A 16,782-nucleotide genomic window follows, 5' to 3' on the forward strand; every position below is an offset into this window, starting at 1 on the left:
CAGTGGCTTGAAAGGCTGAGGCAGGAGGATTGCAGGTCAAAGCCAATCACAGCAATTTAGCGAGGCCCTAAGCAACTTAGCAAGACCCTGTCTCAAAATTTAAAAAGGGTTGATTGAGGATATGGCTCAGTTGTTAAGTGCCCCTGGGTTCAATCCCCCAGTACCATAAAAAGAAAACAAAAGCCTACAATCAGAAAGGACCACAAACAAGTACGGATGTCCCACATAATAAAAGGTATTTGTATTAGATAGGATAACAAAAATAACCCCCACATCTTTGTGGTTTTACTTTGGCCAAAGCATTCGTTTTCATTCACTTCATAGATTGGAACTGTGGGAATCAGAAAAGGAAAACTTTTCCCAAAGGAATTCAAGTTAGAAAAAGGTTAGATTAAGGTGAACACTTATTTCATATTTTTTATAACATAGCCTTTCCTGTAGAGCACGAGCCTTTGGAGATTTGATAAAAAGATTTTCTTAGCCATTCCCTTTCCCAGTCCAAACAGAACTGAAAGGGAGAGAAAGGAATCTGAAGCCACTTGGGAAATTATTTTTTGGTCTTTCATTCACTCAGCTCAGGAGCAGGCTTTCAAGAATTTCCTTTAACCTTTACTGAAAGCCTTAGAAATGAAATAGTTGAGGGAGAACTTAGTGTAAAGCCTGTGGCGTCACTTGGAGGTCACTCATCACTTTTTCTTTTCTTCTTTTTCAGTAAACGAGATAATTGGGAGAGACATGTCCCAGATTTCTGTTTCCCAAGGCTCAGAGGCGAGCAGAGTCACTCCCATCCTCGATCCTGAGTCCCTGGATTTAGGAAGATCTGATGGGCTCTAACAGTTCTCACTGCAGCCTGGTATCCACCAACTTCTCAGCATGTTGCTCTCTTGGACCTTGGGTTTCCAACTTTTTGGCCTTCAGGACTGGTGCCAGGAGTTGGATTCACCACTGTGGGGAAAAGCAGCATTCCTCCACCTCAGGCCTTGGATAGATTTTGTAAAAGAACAGGAGCAGTATAGGCTATATTTGAACTGTGGGGAAGAGAGCTTTGCATTTTTTATATTTAAATAGGATACTTTTTATATGATGGGTGCTTTGAGTGTGAATGCAGCAGGCTCTCCATTTCAGAGATACTGCTTTTGCAGGTGATCTTGTTGTGTAACTAGGATTGGTAATTTGTACTGTTTTCCTGGTCATTTGAAGGGCCCCTTAGTTTTGATGATATTTTTAAAATAGGATCTTTTGATAAAACCTTCCAGAGGCAAACAGCAACAACAACAAAAAATTATCCTAAGCCCAGACCAATGCCTCAGAAATTTGACATGTGTCCTGAAGCCTTTCATAGATTCATAGGAAATAAAGCCAAATGTAGCTCATACTCTTTATAAAAGTAAACTATTAGAAAAATGAGACCATTCCATCATTGAAGTGTTGGAATATAAAGACATTCCAAAGCATAGCCTTTTTGTAACTTTATAGGTAATCTTCCTGCAGTCTCTCCATGCTGACTCCATGTTGAAACTGCTTTTTCCCCTCAGGACCATGGGTAAGATGGCTACTTATAGGTGACTCTGAAAGGTGAAGTATTAGCTAGGTAATTTTCAGTTCCTGACATTCTAAAAACTAGCAGTCAGTAAGAGTGCTCTTCCCATTTGTTTCCTGGCCCCAAAACCTTTTCCAAGTGGGAGCTTCTGCTTTTAGTTTGTTCTTGTTACCATTGAAGCAAGTCTCCTCCTGATGGTTCAGACGGCTTTGCAGTTTTCTTTTCTAGAGCCCAGGCAAGCTATGTCAGGAGCTGAGCATAACTGACCTATGCATCAGGATGAACAAAGAAAATGCCAGATTCTATATGGAAAGGCTTTAAGATTCTCACTAGCATAGGTTTGTCCTCCATTCTGTTTACAGCCTAAAATGACTTTAGCCTAACCTGTCCTGTGTGGGTGACCTAAAACCTAAAACCCAGCCTTTTTTTCTAAAAGGCTTTGAGGTACGTCCAAAAAATGAGATGGCATCATAGAACTGACCCTCCAAACCAAAGACGCCCTGGTGCTGTTGCTGGTGAGACTGGCATCCAAAGCAGGGGCTAGCACAAACTCCAGCCTGCTGTCTACCAAAGGAGGTACCCAAGGTGGGTACTTTTTTCAAACCCCACTTCATATCCCTCCCTCCAGTGGGATTCACTAATTGTTTCTGGGCCTATTTCAGAGCCCTTGCAATTTTCATTATGTTTTTAAATTAAATAATGTACTTTCATTTATTCAGGAAGCACATTTTTTGAGTGCCTACATGTAAGACAGTGTACTGGGCAGATTGAAGTTATTATTGATGTTGTTATTCCAGTGGATTATAGGTCATAGATGCCAGGACTCTTCTGAGGCTAAGTCAGACCTGAGCAAGGGGCTGGCTTGTTGCCTGCCACCTGCAGGGTAGGAGCTACTGACCTAAAATGAGAAAGTATGGTCTTTTGTTGTTGTTTAAACATCATGGGTTTCTCCCTTAAAACTAGTTAGAGAAACAGCGTCTATTCCTTTAGCATATCACTCTAGCCTCTCTGGGAGCTGGGTGTTTTCAAATTTTATTTGAAAGTAAATTTTGTGTCAGCATGGGTATAGTGAGATTTGCTTTAGGGCCTGTGGTTGGAAGCTCTTCACTTCCTTTGGAGGGAAAAGGGGGTTGGCCTCTCAGGTGAAATTTCAGAGACATGGCCAGACTTGCTGTACCCTCTTGCCCCAGGGTAGCTGCCTCATGTGGGGTCCTTGCAAGACCCTTTTGTGGGTTGCTTTGCTGCACTCAAGAAGAAAAGCCTTTATGATCCAGAATTGCTATGCACCAAATTTTTGATGCCTTTTAAATACCTTGATGCCTGTAGCATTAGAAATGCTTTCCTATTTAAAATAAAAGTTAAATTTTAAAATAGAGCTTTGTATACTATGTAAGCAGTTTTATATTAGCTTTGTAAGAGCTTTCATGTAAGAGTCAACAATATTTTTTGGCGCTGTAGATAAAGACAAATTTTTGTGCAACATAGTGGTGTTAAAGCACACATCCATTGGACTATGCAAACTAACTTCTAATGGCAGCACTAAGCAACTGGACATGTGATAGCATGTCCCCCTTCCCTCTTAAACTTGTGCTAGATCTTGGATTGAAGAATGAAACAAGCAGCCTTCTGCTTACTAGAGATGCACAGAGAAACATGGCTGAAAACAGCTTTAAAAAGAACAAGTGTCTTTAGGTTCACATGTGGTGCTGCTGCCGCCCCAGGTCCAACCCCACCAGGGCCAGCTACTGTCACCAGACCTTTATTTGGCCTGGCAGTGAAGCCCTGTGTGTGACATTCAGAAAAGATCTTGGTCATCTTTAAGGCCCAGATTGGAACCCTGTGTTTCATAAAATGGATGTTCAGTAAAGAAACTTGTTCTCAGTTATGTTTACAGCACTTGAGATCGTGTTTTCTTGTACAGTTTATATTTTAAAACGTTTTATAGGAGTGCAGTGCTCCTTAACACAAATACAAAGGGAAGAAAAGCCAACATTTCAGGCTTCTCCTTAGTTGTAGTGCTAAAATAATAAATGGTGACAGATCAGAAGTCTCTTTGAAAATCTGTCTTGAGTTTTTCTCCGTTTGAGGCTGGTTGGAACTCTTCACTGAGGCCAAAATTAAGGGCACTGTGACTTTTAGAAAGTCCACTTGGTTAGCAACTTTCGCTGATTTTTACAAAGAGAATTCTAAATTCCTTTTGAGGCTTCAGTTCTGCACCCTTTAATGGGTGCAAAGGACATTCCATGGTGTTTGCTGGGTATGGGAAAGTTCAGAGTCCCCTTTAAAATTTAAGCCTGAGTTTTTGTGTAGGGGCCCTCTGCCCCCTAGTGTTGTCAAGGGATGCTGCAGCACGTAAGAGTTTGTGTTTTTGCCATCTGATATTTGTGCCCAGCTGGCTATTAACCTTGTGTGGAGACACACAATGTTGTGTGTGTGGCACAATGTTGTCTCTGGGGTTTAAGTGTCCTGAGGTCAGGAGCTATTTCTCTGCACCTCTCTACCTGCCACAGGAGTAACAGGGATTGTAGAGCACTGGGACCTCTATTTAAAGGCTCAGATGGATGGACCCTTTGATTCTCCCAGGAGTCACACATTGAGGGAACCAGGGTTTACATTTTAAAAAGAAAAGCAAGCCTGCAGTGTGCCTGTGAGCCCCATGATATCTGAGGACATAGTCCAAGGCAGAATAGACCAAATGTTCTCCGATCTCCAGGTGCCATTCAAGATGCTCATCATCCCTCCAGGTCTCCATACCCCAAGCCCTGGATGCAAGATAGCCATCATATTTGGGGTGAACAGGCAAAGAAGTAAGGGTGGAACTGGGCTTGGTCTTCTCTATGTTCCTTCTGAGAGCTTTGACAAGCCAGAAGTAAGCCAGTGGATTGAGAGTGCTCTTGGCACAGGAGAGGCATGTTAGCTGAGAGTAGATATCAGCTTATTTCCTGGCTTTCTCATCTACAAGCACACCCACTCCTTGGGGGCTTGTAATACAGGGCGAGGTGGATCACCAACAGGCATCAGAGTGGCGTAGTCATCAGGGGCTAGCTGAAGAAAGAACACAGATTTAGGGTAGGGACCTCCAGACTCAGCCAGGCCCCAAATTCCTCAAGCCATACAACCTCACCTGGTAGGCCTGGAAGACACTGAGCAGATCCTTCATACCAGTTGTGTATGGGACACCCTGCATGCGCACCAGGGCTCCTGGCTGGGACAATACTGAGGTGGAAGAAGAAGCCAGGGCAGCAGGGGGTGTGGCGAGGTAGCCCACAGTGGTTGGAGAGACTGGAGGGCTAGGGTGGGAAAGACATGTGTTTGTGCTTTGTACTTAGTTCAGTTCTTCCTTCTTCAGGGGCTTTAGGTGTCACATGCCTGTAATCCCAGCAACTTGGGAGACTGAGGCAGGGAGATTGCAAGTTTGAGGCTAGCCTCAGCAATTTAGCGAGATGTCTCAAAAAGGGCTGGGGAATGTAGCCCAATGGTAAAGCACCCCTGGGTTCAATCCCTGGTAATACAAAATAAAACCATTGGCTCTACAGTATCATCTCCCATCTATTTTACAGATGGCATCAGCCAGCCCATACCTTTTACTCCTTTGTCATCTCAGAATAAAGTCCAGTCTTCAACAGACCTTGGGTTATCTGGGCCAGAAAGGGATCACAATCCTTCCCCAAACCAGGACAAGTAGATGGTCTGTGGGATTCTGGCAGCAGCATACCTGGGATAGTAGGCTGTGTAGTTCATGTAGAGTTGAGTGGCTGGCCCTGGGTAGTAGGCAACAGGGGTAGGGGCAGCAGGCACCCTAGCAGCTGGGAGCAATGCTGAAGAGGGATACAGAGCTGCTGTCTCCGTGGGAATAAGGGTTGGGGTGGCCTGGAAGGTGGCGTAGGTGGGTGGTGAGAGGCCTAGAGGCAAGTAGAGAATACATCTGCATGGAGTCCAGTACTGCTCTGGGTGGGACAACTATAGAAATTGGGAGTAGAACAGCCTGGTCCCCACATGCCTCTTTCTCCAGCCCCAGGGAACACTCACAGGGCAGTTTGCAGGGTGGAGGGGACATGCCACTGCGGCCCAAGGTGCCACCCATCAGGACACGGCTCATCTCCTCTGTGGAGCAGGGGACCACCTCTACATAGCGTTCCTTCATCACCTTCTTGTGGCAACGCTGAGCAGTAGCTAGGGCCCGCTCTGCTGACATCATCTGAATGAAGGCATCACCAGATGGCCGGCCCTGTACACACCATCTTATAAGCAGTCTGTCTTGTGCAAGAGTGCCTTACCCCTAAAACTCTTCCTATCTGTAAACAAGTGTCCCCCCTCCCAGCAGCAGTCTCACCTGCTGGTTGAGTACCATATGCACACCATGGGGCCGGATGTCAGCTGCTGCCTCCCCCAAAAAGCTCAGAATATCTTCAATGGTGGCCGTGTAGGGTAGGCCTCGAAGGCGTACACAATCCCTCCCAGGCCCAGCTGCCAGTGGGAATGGGATGGGTAGCAGTGGAGCAGTCAATGTGGGAAGGAGTGGGCTAGATGCATAGCGGTTCAGAACCTAGTAGGAAGATAACAGGCTTATCAACCAAGTAGGGCAGGGGCACAGAGGAGTAAAAGTGCATTCCCGGGAAGGAGCACATTGTAGGGTGAGGATCCCTGAGTACTCACCTGCTGCACTTCAGCTGCAGTGCTCCTGAAGAGTTCAATATATCGCTTACCAAGCATGCCCTTGTGCCTGCGCAGTGCAGCCTGTGCCAGCTCCTCACAAGCAAAGAGGGCAAAGGCATCACCAGTTGGTCTCCCATCAGGATGGCGTACAAAGAGCAATCCATCAGCTCCCCCAGTCACTGGGCACTCTGGCCCCAGGAAACCTAGTACATCTGTTGGCCCAGCTGAGAAGGGCAGTCCTCGAAGCCTCAGAATCACTTGGTCTTCCCGTGAAAGGAAACGAGCCACCTCTAATGATGTGCCTGGGTGGGGGCAGAGGAGTCAGCTTGTGAGTCACCTATCTTCGTTCTTGTACTTCCAAACATCCAACCATACAGGGGAGCAGAGAGGTAAGAGGTAGTGGTGCGTGGGATACAGGTCAAGAAGCAGGGGAGCTAGGCCCTGGGGAGGGTACACTTACCCCCTGCAATCTTCACAAACTCCTCCCCTGTTGCTTTATATACCTGTGGATACAAAGGGAACAGCCCATGAGTCTCCAGCCTGATTCAGCTTTACCCTGCTTCACTCCCGGCCCAAAGCCCCACCTCAATATAACGGATGCCCATGTGGTGCTTGTGTCTCTGCAGTGCTAGGTCCCGCTGCTCGTTGTCCACAAAACGGATGAGGGCCTCACCATTTCTGCGGCCCTGGGCGTTGAGGCAGAGTGCTACACCACCCCTGTGGAGCCAGCACTGTTAGTGCCTCCTGGGTAGGCCTGCCCTCTAGGCCCTCCCATCCTGCCACACCTACCTGGCAATGTTGAGCCCTTTGAAGAATCGAGCCACATCCTGGTCTGATGACTGCCAGGGCAATCCACGGGCACGTACCACAGTCTCACTGTCTACCACATCAGCCTTGCTGCTATGGGGGCAGGGCACAAAGTCAGGGGTGTCCAGTTGTTGTCACCCTACCCCTACTCCCATACTCACCAAGGTCCCGTCTCATACTTTTGCTTTACCACCTGGGGCTTTGAAAACAATTGACCTGAGAAGAGATGACATGGGGGTCAGCAGAGTATGGTGGAGGGAGTCTCCCCACAAAGCTCTACAAAAAGAGGACAGTTGAGGGGGCTGGCTGAGGAACTGACAATGGGGCTTGTATTCTCTCAGAGGAGGTCACAAGTGAGCAAGAGGACTTTGAGGAATAGGCATTTACCAACCTTGACAGCAAGTAACAGGATGAGGGAACCTTACCACTGGGCCTTTCAAGCAGGTGGAGGATGATGGCCACCATTGTCTTTACTTCCCAGACCCCAAAGTCGTCCTCTGTGGCATCTGTCTCTAGTCCCAAATCTATGGATAGAGAAGTGACAATAAAGAAATTCCAGCACAAGAGGCCATGGGGCACTCGACACTAATCATGTTCACACCTAGGCCCAAGTCCCCTCCAGATACATGCAAAATCTCAAACACATTGGTTTGACCCAGTTCATGTGTCCCCAGCCCAAATGCAGGTCCCCAGCCCGGATGCAGGTAGATGTGCCTACATCCCAAATGTCTACCAACACAGACAAAGAAATAGGTACCCTCAAGGACTCCAGATAATGCAGACTTGCCTATGTTCACAATACCCACCAGCAGCATGCACATGCTCAGAAACATAAAAAAGCCTGTAGATGTCCCTCCACCTTAACCCTGTTGGGTCACAGATACCCTGTGCCATGGTGGCCACTGTGAGGTCCCTGGCAGAGCAGGCAGTTGGGTGCTGCAAGTGGAACTCTCTGCGGAGGTCGTAGAAGGAGAAGAAAGTGTCCGGGAGCACCAAGTTCTGGGGGCACATGGGAGAGGGGATGAATGAGGAAACTGAGTTGTGTTGCCCACCCCCATGACAACAAGGGTCTTGGGAACCCTACCACATATTGTGCCTTAAGTGGCATACCTTCCTTGAGGCCTCAGGGTGCAGAACCTGTCGCAACAGCTGCTGCCCATCAGTGCAGAGCACATAAGGGCCCCCACCCAGGAGAGCCACATCCCTGTTCACCAGCTGTAAGAACTGGGGAAAGGGAGTGAGGAGAGATTCAGTTAAGACACATACACAGACACAGCTCAGTAGGCAGGAATTAGGGCTAGGAGGAGGGAGGGCACAGGTTGCAAAGCTGGTTCAGCCAGATGTTCAGCCCTACCCTGCCCAAGGAGGAGTAGGCCACACCTGCGAGGCCTGTCCCTGTGTCCCAGCCCCCTCCCCAAAACCCTGTCCCTGTCCCAGTCCACTATCACCTCCTCCAGGCCAAATAAGGGCAGTCACATAACCCAAGCCCCCATCACACACTCCAGAAGTCTGGAGAGGGGCCAGAGCAAACACTTGGTAGAGTGGGACAAGCAGTGGGAAGGGGAGGAGCAAAGCAGGTTAAACCTGTCTCTGAATAGGCACCACCCTCAGGCAGGTGGGGGAAGGCCCAGGCCTGCCTGAAGGCCAGAAAGCTCATGGTCAATGGCAGCCCCGCCTCCAGATCTAACCAACCAGAGGAACAGAGAAACTCCAAGGACAGAGCTCCACACTTGAACACCAGGGGCAGCTTGAGCTTTGACCCACACCCTATTGACCAGCTGGCACCAAGTGTTTGCTCACAGAGGAGGTGCACTCAGGAGGCTGCCCAGCCCCTCCCCCAGGCTCCATCCCTGCTAGAGAACTGGTATAAGCACTAATCACCAATTCACAAACCCCCATCCCTGCCCCTGCCAATTCTGTGACACCTTACAACCTGAGGCTAGCAGAGCAAAGAACCCAGCTTTTCCCTGGCACCTCCCTCAGGTGAGGGATAGGCCAGGAACTTTTTTGGAACAGACTCAGAATCTTTGTGCTTCCTCATCAAAAAAGATGAAAGAGTGTGCGTGTAAAGGTACTTACACTCTATACTCAAAGAGTCAGTCACAGATGGCATAGCAGTAAAGAGAACAGCAACACCTCCCTCTTTAGCCAGGCTCAGGAGGCACCCAGCAGGCAGGCTGCCCCCAGACAGGGTAAGGACAGCGCCCACGCCTGGCCAGCCGACCAGGACAGGCCTGGACGAGCACCTTACACCTGGCGGCGTCTGCCCAGAAGCAGACACCGCCCCTACGCCCCCGCTCCAGCAGCCACCCGGGGGGCGGGCAGAGGACGAGAGCCGTAGAGCCGGGCGACCTGTGGCCAAATCAGGGCCCCTCGACTCTTTCGATTCTGGCTGCTGCTCTGGAAGACCTGACCCGGCAAGTTTAGAGACGTCTCAGCCTCCTCCCCTGCTGGTCGATGGCAGCCGCCATCCCCTGCCCCCGCCCTAAAGCAGGAGTGGATGCCCGCAAAGGTTGAAAAGCAAGGCCAGGCCACCGGGAATGGCCAGCAACACATACACACGTACACGTGGGAGTAGCTCAAAGTTTCAAAGAACAAGATCCTCTCCTACCACCGGGCCAATTGGTCGCGGCTCGCCAGGCCTTGCCTACTGCCGCTCTCTCGCGGCTCTCTCGTACATCCCCACGGCCCGGGTGTATAGTCATCCTTGCCGGCTCCAGCGCTCACCTGCTGCAGCACCTTGTCCAGTGACTCGGCCCGCGCCAGGCTGTCCGCGCTCAGCCCGCTCGCCTCGCGGCACTGTGGACTCAGTGCAGTTGCCTCGGCTCGAATTAAAGACTTGTGCAGCGTCCCAACCTGCGACAGGCGGGGTAGTCCAATCACCCGTCGCGCTCCGTGGGCCCTGAAGTTTCCTGGCGCCCCTCGCCACCTCCTTTCCACCCTACCTGACGGCTCCGCGGCTCCACAACTTGCCATACTATAAGGATTAAGTCGGTCTCATCAGAGCCCAAGTCCGGCCCCAGTGCACCCGCAGTGGCCCCAAACAGCACGACCAGTGATCCAGATCCGGAACTGGGGTCTTCTGCGGAGTCTACTGCGGGGTCTGGGCCAGGCGACAGGGGCGGGGGTGGCGGCGGCGGCGGCGGCGGCGGCGGCGGCGGCGGCGTCATGGCCGCAAAGCAAGGGGGCGCCCGGCCACACACACGCGGACCAAAGAGGCGCACGCACGCACCGTCGGAAGGCCGACGCGGTTGAGCTTGGGCGGGACACCTTGTGTTGGGGGCGGCACCTGCGGCACCTCTGGCGCGGTGGGCGCGCCGAGATCCGCCCGCGGCGCCCCGCAGGGCGGGGCGGCTACCGGCCTCCGCCCTCTGCCTGTGTTACCTGCCGGCCTGGCGGACCACGTGACCCGGGGCGGCCCCTGAAGTCTTGGGGGAGGGCCAGAACTCAGCCCAGAACGCAGGAACTCACACTCCCTACAAGGGGACGCGCTCAGGATCCGGACTTCTACTTCCCGGTCCGGTCTGCCCAACTGTGGTGAACCCAGTTTTTCTCCTTTCGCCCGGACCTTAAGACCTTCGCAAAAGAACGTGCAAGACCTGAGGCCTCTTCCGGTCCAAGACGGTCACGCCGGACTTGTGGAAGTCACCAGCAGTCCAGGGGCTGTGGGGGTCACGACGGCCGGCCGGGGTTTATGGAAGAAATCACCAAGGGTCAGAGGGGGCGGTGAGAATAACCACGTATCACTTGGAGGCTTCCGGGAGAGATCACTAGAGAATGGAGATGGCGAGGGCGGCAGAGATCAGAAGTCCTTAGAGCTATGGGCGGTCAACCCAGATCACAGCAAAGGATCTGTCCACATGGGTGCGAGGGCCCGCCTTAACACTGGGGTATGAGGAATCCCTTTCTTCCCAAACCCCGAGAGCTGCACCTTAGACGAGGCTGAGCCGAATGGTCCAGACCTGGGGCTTCAGTGCTACCTCATAGGGGCGCCTGCCTGTTTTCATCGCTTCGTTGGGCGACTGTCTGATTGCTTGGAGATTATGAGTGTGCTGGCGGTAGGAGCTAGCGGTGATGTGTACGTGCGCAAGCGAACTTCTGACTCCATCCCTTGTCCATTGGGGGCCAACAATCCTATTCTAAATAGTCCCTTTCGCCCCCTCGCGGCTCGGTGAAACTTGACGGCGCGTTTTCAGACCGCCCTGTACTTTCCTAAATTCTCCCGTTAGGTGACTGAGAAATTTGTAATCCGGCGCCTAGGGCTCCAGCCTGGAAGGAGCAGAGACGTGAAATTGCCAAACCCAACCCGCGTCCAAAGCTGGAGCCGCTCCTCGTGCTGTCAGAAAAGTGGGTCCCTGCGTCTGGGACAGTGAAAAAGAGCGCAAGACCCAGGCACATCCCCAGCTCATGCCCAGGGAAGGGACGCAGCCCAAGAAGAGAGGGGAGACGAGGTTGGCGGGGATGCCTTCCAGGCCAGCGACACTACAACTTGTCCCCACTTGGCAAATGAAGAGACTGAGGCTTCTGGGCCGGATGTGACTCGCGCTGGAACCCAGCTACCGGGACGGAGTGGTAGGTGGACCTGGGACAACTAGAACGTTCCCCAAGGATTGCAGTGGTGCATAGCAACCCTTCTCCAGACCGCCCATCCAAGCGACTGCCCGCGTGTCCCTACCCCGGGAAAAAACTTATAGAGAATCGTGCACTGAGAGAGGGGAGAATGTAGCTCCTCAGGCCCCACCCCCAAGTTTGGAATTTCAAATATTTATTCGTGGGGCTGGACGGAACTGCCAGATAGGCCCCTCCTTTTCCCCCATCCTGGAGCACGCCTTTGTCAGGAGTCCCGCCCTCTGGGCTGTGCCCTTCCAGCCACCTCCCCTTTACCTGTGCAACCCTACCTTTCCGGATCCGTTTCCAAAACTACCTTGGCGTTTGCATCTGGCCTTCCCCGCCTCCTATCTGGCACCGGTTCCTACTGAACAGTCCGGGCGTCCCTGCAGGGCTTTCCCAGAGCCGCTTGTCACTGTTGCCCCTTCTTCAACCCCATTCGTTTAACCTCCAAACTACGTGCCCAACTCCTCCGAAAGTCTCCCTGTCGAAGTGACCAGTTCTTTGTGGCATCCTTGGTGATCCTGAACCCATTCCCACTAGAGAGGCGCTCATGTTCACTACCCAGGGTCTCTGCGGGTAGCGAACCCCAAGTCCCAAGTTGGCAGTACAGGGAGGCTCCTCCAAACCCCCACCCGGCCACCCAGCTGTTTACACCCCAAGACTATTCGTGACACTTGGACTCTTCTTGAAAAACCAAATTCGTCCAAATAACATGGGGTCCTTGTTTTGCTGAGCTCCCTTATCTGCATGTGCTTCCTCCTAGATCACCCCCTTTTTATTAAGCAATTTGTGCTTCCCCCTCACATAACCAACTTGTAATATGATTTATTAATCATTTATTGTCTCCCCAACATCCTATCCTTGAGGACACAGGCTTTTTCCTCACATACATCTGAGGCCGGCACTGACTGAATGAATTGTCCTGGAGATTGTTTCTTTTATCTTGGAATATTCCAGCAATGGTAAACTTCTAGGACCACAAGGCCTTTGCAGTAGGATATTCTATATGTCTTTACCCTCCTTCCCAGACCACTCCTGCTTTTCCTCCTCATTTCTGCCCTTTAAGGTAGCTCCCTTCATAGCTGGGGTCCATTCTACAATTTGAAATATTCTCCTACCCCAAACTGTTCCTTGCTTTCTGCTTCTAGGATTCATGAATCATGAATGAATGGATGAATGGGAAATAGGTACTGACAGAGGGCTAAGAAAGGCCCCGACGGCCCAGCTCAACTAAGGCCAGAGGTCTTTCCTAAGCTGCCCTTGGAAATCTCTTAGCCGGGAGTCCTAAAGGCAGCGGGAGCGCCAATCGCGGGTTAATGAAGGCCTGGGCAGATACAGGGTGAGGCTCTTGCAAGGAGAGAGTGACAGCTTTCTCCTAAGTAGTGAAAAAGCATCCTCTCGGGACTTTCCCTTCCTAACCAGAAAAGGTCCCTCTGTGAACAAGATTCGACGCTGGAGACCACCGCAAGGATTCACAGTCGTTGGCTCATACCTGTCGTGGCCCTCAGTGAACCAACGGCTCTCAGCTAACCCCACTGCTAAGGGTTCTGATCTCCAAGGCCAACAGAGTAGCTAGCGCTCTGGGCTCCTCCGCGGTTCCCATCCCAGCATCTTTGCAGAATTGCGTCTGAGTTCCCACCAGAGGGCGCGCTGACCCTGTAATCAAAACCCAATGGTGAAGATCAGAGGGCAGGAACGTGCTCCTGTAGGAATGAGGTTAAAATGCAGATGCCCTGGACTCCGCTTTCTAGGCCGCTTCTGTCTGGCTTAGAATCTTCTAGTAGTTCCTGGATCCTTGCACATTGGCCAAGTCTTAAAGCTTGCTTTTCAGGGTCCTCAATCTTTATTTCACTCTGCCCTAGTCTGTACCCCAGACACATTGTGATTCTTTGGATCCATGGGCTGCTGAAGCAGTCACCTACCTACATATCCCTTTATTGATCTGGGAAATTACTTATCTTTCAAGACCCATCTCTAATGATTCTTACTGTGGACAACCTTCCTTGATGCCTAGACCAAGTTAGATGATCTGGTCTGGGCCTCTTGTCTCCAGGATTCTGTGTTGAATTACTGATTTGATCAGTTTGGCCTCTACTTCAGGGAGACTCTGGCAGGAAGGAATAGGGGTCTGCTGAGGGAGAATCACTTGGCCTCCAATGGGCTCAGCTGTGATCACCAAATCAGTTTAGAGGCCTTGGTTGGGGTTTGGTTGACCCAAGCTCAGCACCCACCTGGTCTATGGTTCCATGCTCCCCTCGCATGGAACATGGGATAGTGAGACGAAATGCAAGGTCCAGTAACAGTAGCAGCAGAGGCTGTATTCTCACACATTACAACTGGCCTGGCTCTTCAGTCTCTGAGTTTATTCTCACTACTGGTCTTTACTCAATGTATTCCCCTCTTCAAACACACCCTCCTTCTTTCCCAATCTTTTCCAGAATTCGCATCCAGCACTGCTGACCATTCAGTCCTTTATCTCCACCTCCAGGTCTGACAAGCACCAGGGTCCTGTCATGGAAGAGAGATGTTGTGGAGAAGGATGAATACATTCCTTCAACATGTATTAATCATCTGCTGTGTACCAGAAACTGTGCCAGGTAGTAACTAGTAACCAAGGATATGATAGAAAAAAAGACAGGTGAAGGAGTTGTGGCTCAGTGGTAGAGCACTTGCCTGGCATATGTAAGACACAGGGTTTGATTCTCAGCACCACATACAAATAAATAAAGATCCATTGACAACTAAAAAAAAAAAAAAAGGTGAAGAGCTTGCTCTTGCAGCCATTGTAGTATAATAGGAGCCAGGCGAGGGATGCTTCAATTCCAGTGGTCATTTATGAGCTGAGGCCTGAATGTAGACTCCCCCAAATTGGGGAATGCAGGGTAGTCTCACTGTAGCAAGTGCAGAAATCCTGAGGAACGGGACTTTATATCCTGTTCTAGGCAGAGGTTATCCTGTTCTAGGCAGCAATAAAGCCATTAAGGCTAAAAACAAGCCAACTGGAGAGAAGGGAAAGTGCAAGTTGTGGAAACAGCCAGACCTCATTCACTGTGAGTGAAAAACATACCATGGGAGTTCTGTGGGTGGGCTTAGGAGGAGAGTGATGGGACTTGACATAATTTTTTTTTTGGGGGGGGGAGTACTGGAGATTGAACCTAGAGGCATTTTACCACTGAGTTTCATTCTCAGCCCTTTTTTTAAAATTTTCTCTTTTTTTTTTTTTTTGTAGTTGTAGATGGACAGCATGCTTTTATTTTATTTGTTTATTTTTATGTGGTGCTGAGGATTGAACCCAGTGCCTCACATGTGCTAGGCAAGTGCTCTGCCACTGAGCTACAGCCCCAGCCCCCACCCCAACCCTTTTTAAAATTTTGTAAAAATATTTTTTAGTTGTAGATGGACATAATCATATTTATTTATTTGTTGTAGTTGGACACAATACCTTTATTTTAATGTGGTGCTGAGGATTGAACCCAGGGCCTTGCATGTGCTAGGCAAGTGCTCTAATGCTGAGCCACAACCCCAGCCCATAATCTTTATTTTATTTTATTTATTTTTATGTGGTGCTGAGAATCAAACCCAGTGCCTCATACATGCAAGGCAAGCGCTCTACTGCTGAGCTACTACCCCAGCCCCCGCTTTGTAAAATTTTGAGACAGGTCTCACTTAGTTGCTTAGGGCCTCCTTAAGTTAGTGAGGGTGGCTTTGAATTTTTTTTTTAAATATCGTTTTAGTTGTAGACAGACATGATGCCTTTATTTATTTATCTGTGTGTGGTGCTTAGGATTGAACCCAGGGCTTCACACATGCAAGGTGAGTGCTCTACCACTGAGCCACAACCTCAGCCAGGTGGCTTTGAATTTTGCATCCTCCTGCCCCAGCCTTCTGAGTAGCCAGGATTACAGGCATTTGTCACTGTGCCTTTGCAATGACTTAATGTTTAATGATGTCAGTCTGGCATGTGGAAAGCAGCCCACAGGAATAAGGGCATAAATTGGGACACCAGTGAAGAGGCTACTGTGGGGATGAAGGCAGTTTAGCATTGGGATGGGTAGAGTTGGCAAGACTTAGTGATCATCCAGTTTGTGGGATGAGAAGCAGGGTGGCATCCAGAGTCCAGGATGACCCTAGGTCTGTAGACAGGGGGAATGGGTAGATGGCAGGCTCACTGAGTAAAAGTGGGGACCCTCACCTTTTGACCCTTCTCCACAGTGCCAGCAAGGGTCATTGCTGACCAGGCATTGCCATCCCTCATCCAATAGTCACGGTTCCTAATATCTGAATTGCTTGTGGGAGTGGGCTATCAGTGAACTCCTGAGGACAGGGCAACCTTTCCAGGGGCCCAGGGTCACCTGAGGCTGCTGGCCTGTTAAGAAGTTTAGTGTGGCCAGAGTCCAAGTCTACCCAGGTCCTTTGATCCCTTCTCTCTATCATGTAATTCTTGGCTCTGGGCTTCTGACTTTCCCTAATCCTGGCAGAAGGGTCTCTATGGTCTCCCATAGTAGGCCTTCAAGAGCAGTCTTCAGTGATCTTCTGTTGGTGCCAGAGGTGAAGGAAGGGGAGGCAGGGCTTGAGGTAGGGAATATTTGGACATCAGGAGAGGAGGTTACCCTAAGGACTAAGTTTCAGTTTCAGCATATGAACCCAGGGGCAGGCCAAGATAGAGATCAGCTTTAACACAGGGTCAGCTGCTTACCAAGAAGAGGGAAGTGGTTAGACAGAGGTCCTAGGACCAGACAGGGATGAACAGGGTGTAGCTGGCCCCAGGGAAGGGATGTGTGGAAGACCATGACTTCCATTCCCCAAACATACTGGTCTCTTTATCCCAGAATGAGGCATGGGTGTTGATATCCAAGCTGCTGTCCAGTTTTCGTCCACACTGTTTGTCCCAGATTCTTGGCGTAGGGAGTCTGTGTCCTCTCTGGATCCCCAGGTTTGCTTGGAGTGGAGTAGGAGGCAGCACAAGCTCCTAATGCCCCTTCCACTCTTCAGGGTCCAGGCTCAAGCCCATTTCCATCGGAACTGCCTCATCTGGTTGGGTACCCCAGACTCCACTTCCCAAAACGCTTACGCTGAGCCACAACCTGACTAGTATCCATAACCACAAGGTCAGGACATAGGTAGAGGATCCTTGAGCCCGGTGACTAAACTTACCCTCAGGGCAAGTT

The 16,782-nt window shown here is 50.4% G+C and overlaps 2 protein-coding genes across 3 annotated transcripts in view; one reads left to right on the forward strand and one right to left on the reverse strand.

The window, feature by feature from the left end:
* NFATC3 (nuclear factor of activated T cells 3) overlaps positions 1-3,554 on the forward strand; it is a 99,288-nt gene extending 95,734 nt beyond the window's left edge. Inside the window, 1 exon segment of the mRNA XM_081273533.1 lies at positions 713-3,554. Within this exon segment, the coding sequence (XP_081129659.1) occupies positions 713-834 (122 nt within the window). The 3' untranslated portion in view covers positions 835-3,554.
* Positions 2,223-10,429, reverse strand: ESRP2 (epithelial splicing regulatory protein 2). 2 transcript variants are annotated; one of them, XM_081273535.1, is made up of 15 exons: positions 9,949-10,429; positions 9,731-9,859; positions 8,114-8,227; positions 7,888-8,002; positions 7,429-7,527; positions 7,165-7,219; positions 6,986-7,093; positions 6,781-6,913; positions 6,657-6,699; positions 6,197-6,498; positions 5,874-6,086; positions 5,570-5,768; positions 5,256-5,442; positions 4,665-4,830; positions 2,223-4,585 (listed from the first exon to the last, which is right to left on the reverse strand). In XM_081273535.1, the coding sequence occupies exons 1-15, from the start codon at positions 10,171-10,173 to the stop codon at positions 4,496-4,498; spliced, it is 2,178 nt and encodes a 725-aa protein (XP_081129661.1). In that variant the 5' UTR covers positions 10,174-10,429; the 3' UTR covers positions 2,223-4,495. The 2 variants fall into 2 exon arrangements, with proteins under 2 accessions (XP_081129661.1, XP_081129660.1); XM_081273534.1 differs by having other exon boundaries at positions 6,986-7,096.
* Between the last annotated feature and the right edge of the window lie 6,353 nt (positions 10,430-16,782).

The sequence above is a fragment of the Spermophilus citellus genome, assembly GCF_964194105.1.
Source record: "Spermophilus citellus genome assembly, chromosome: 18".
Classification (NCBI taxonomy): Eukaryota; Metazoa; Chordata; class Mammalia; order Rodentia; family Sciuridae; genus Spermophilus; species Spermophilus citellus.

What these genes read in the sequence shown, in the direction of transcription:
- ESRP2 (XM_081273534.1), bottom strand. Translation starts at nt 10,173, where the DNA reads ATGACGCCGCCGCCGCCGCCGCCGCCGCCGCCGCCGCCGCCACCCCCG. An exon ending in TGGACAAGGTGCTGCAGCAG is followed by an intron (nt 8,228 to 9,730) that starts GTGAGCGCTGGA and finishes CCCTTTCCCCAG; the next exon opens with TTCTTACAGCTGGTGAACAG. An exon ending in CCTGCTTGAAAGGCCCAGTG is followed by an intron (nt 7,220 to 7,428) that starts GTAAGGTTCCCT and finishes ATCTCTTCTCAG; the next exon opens with GTCAATTGTTTTCAAAGCCC.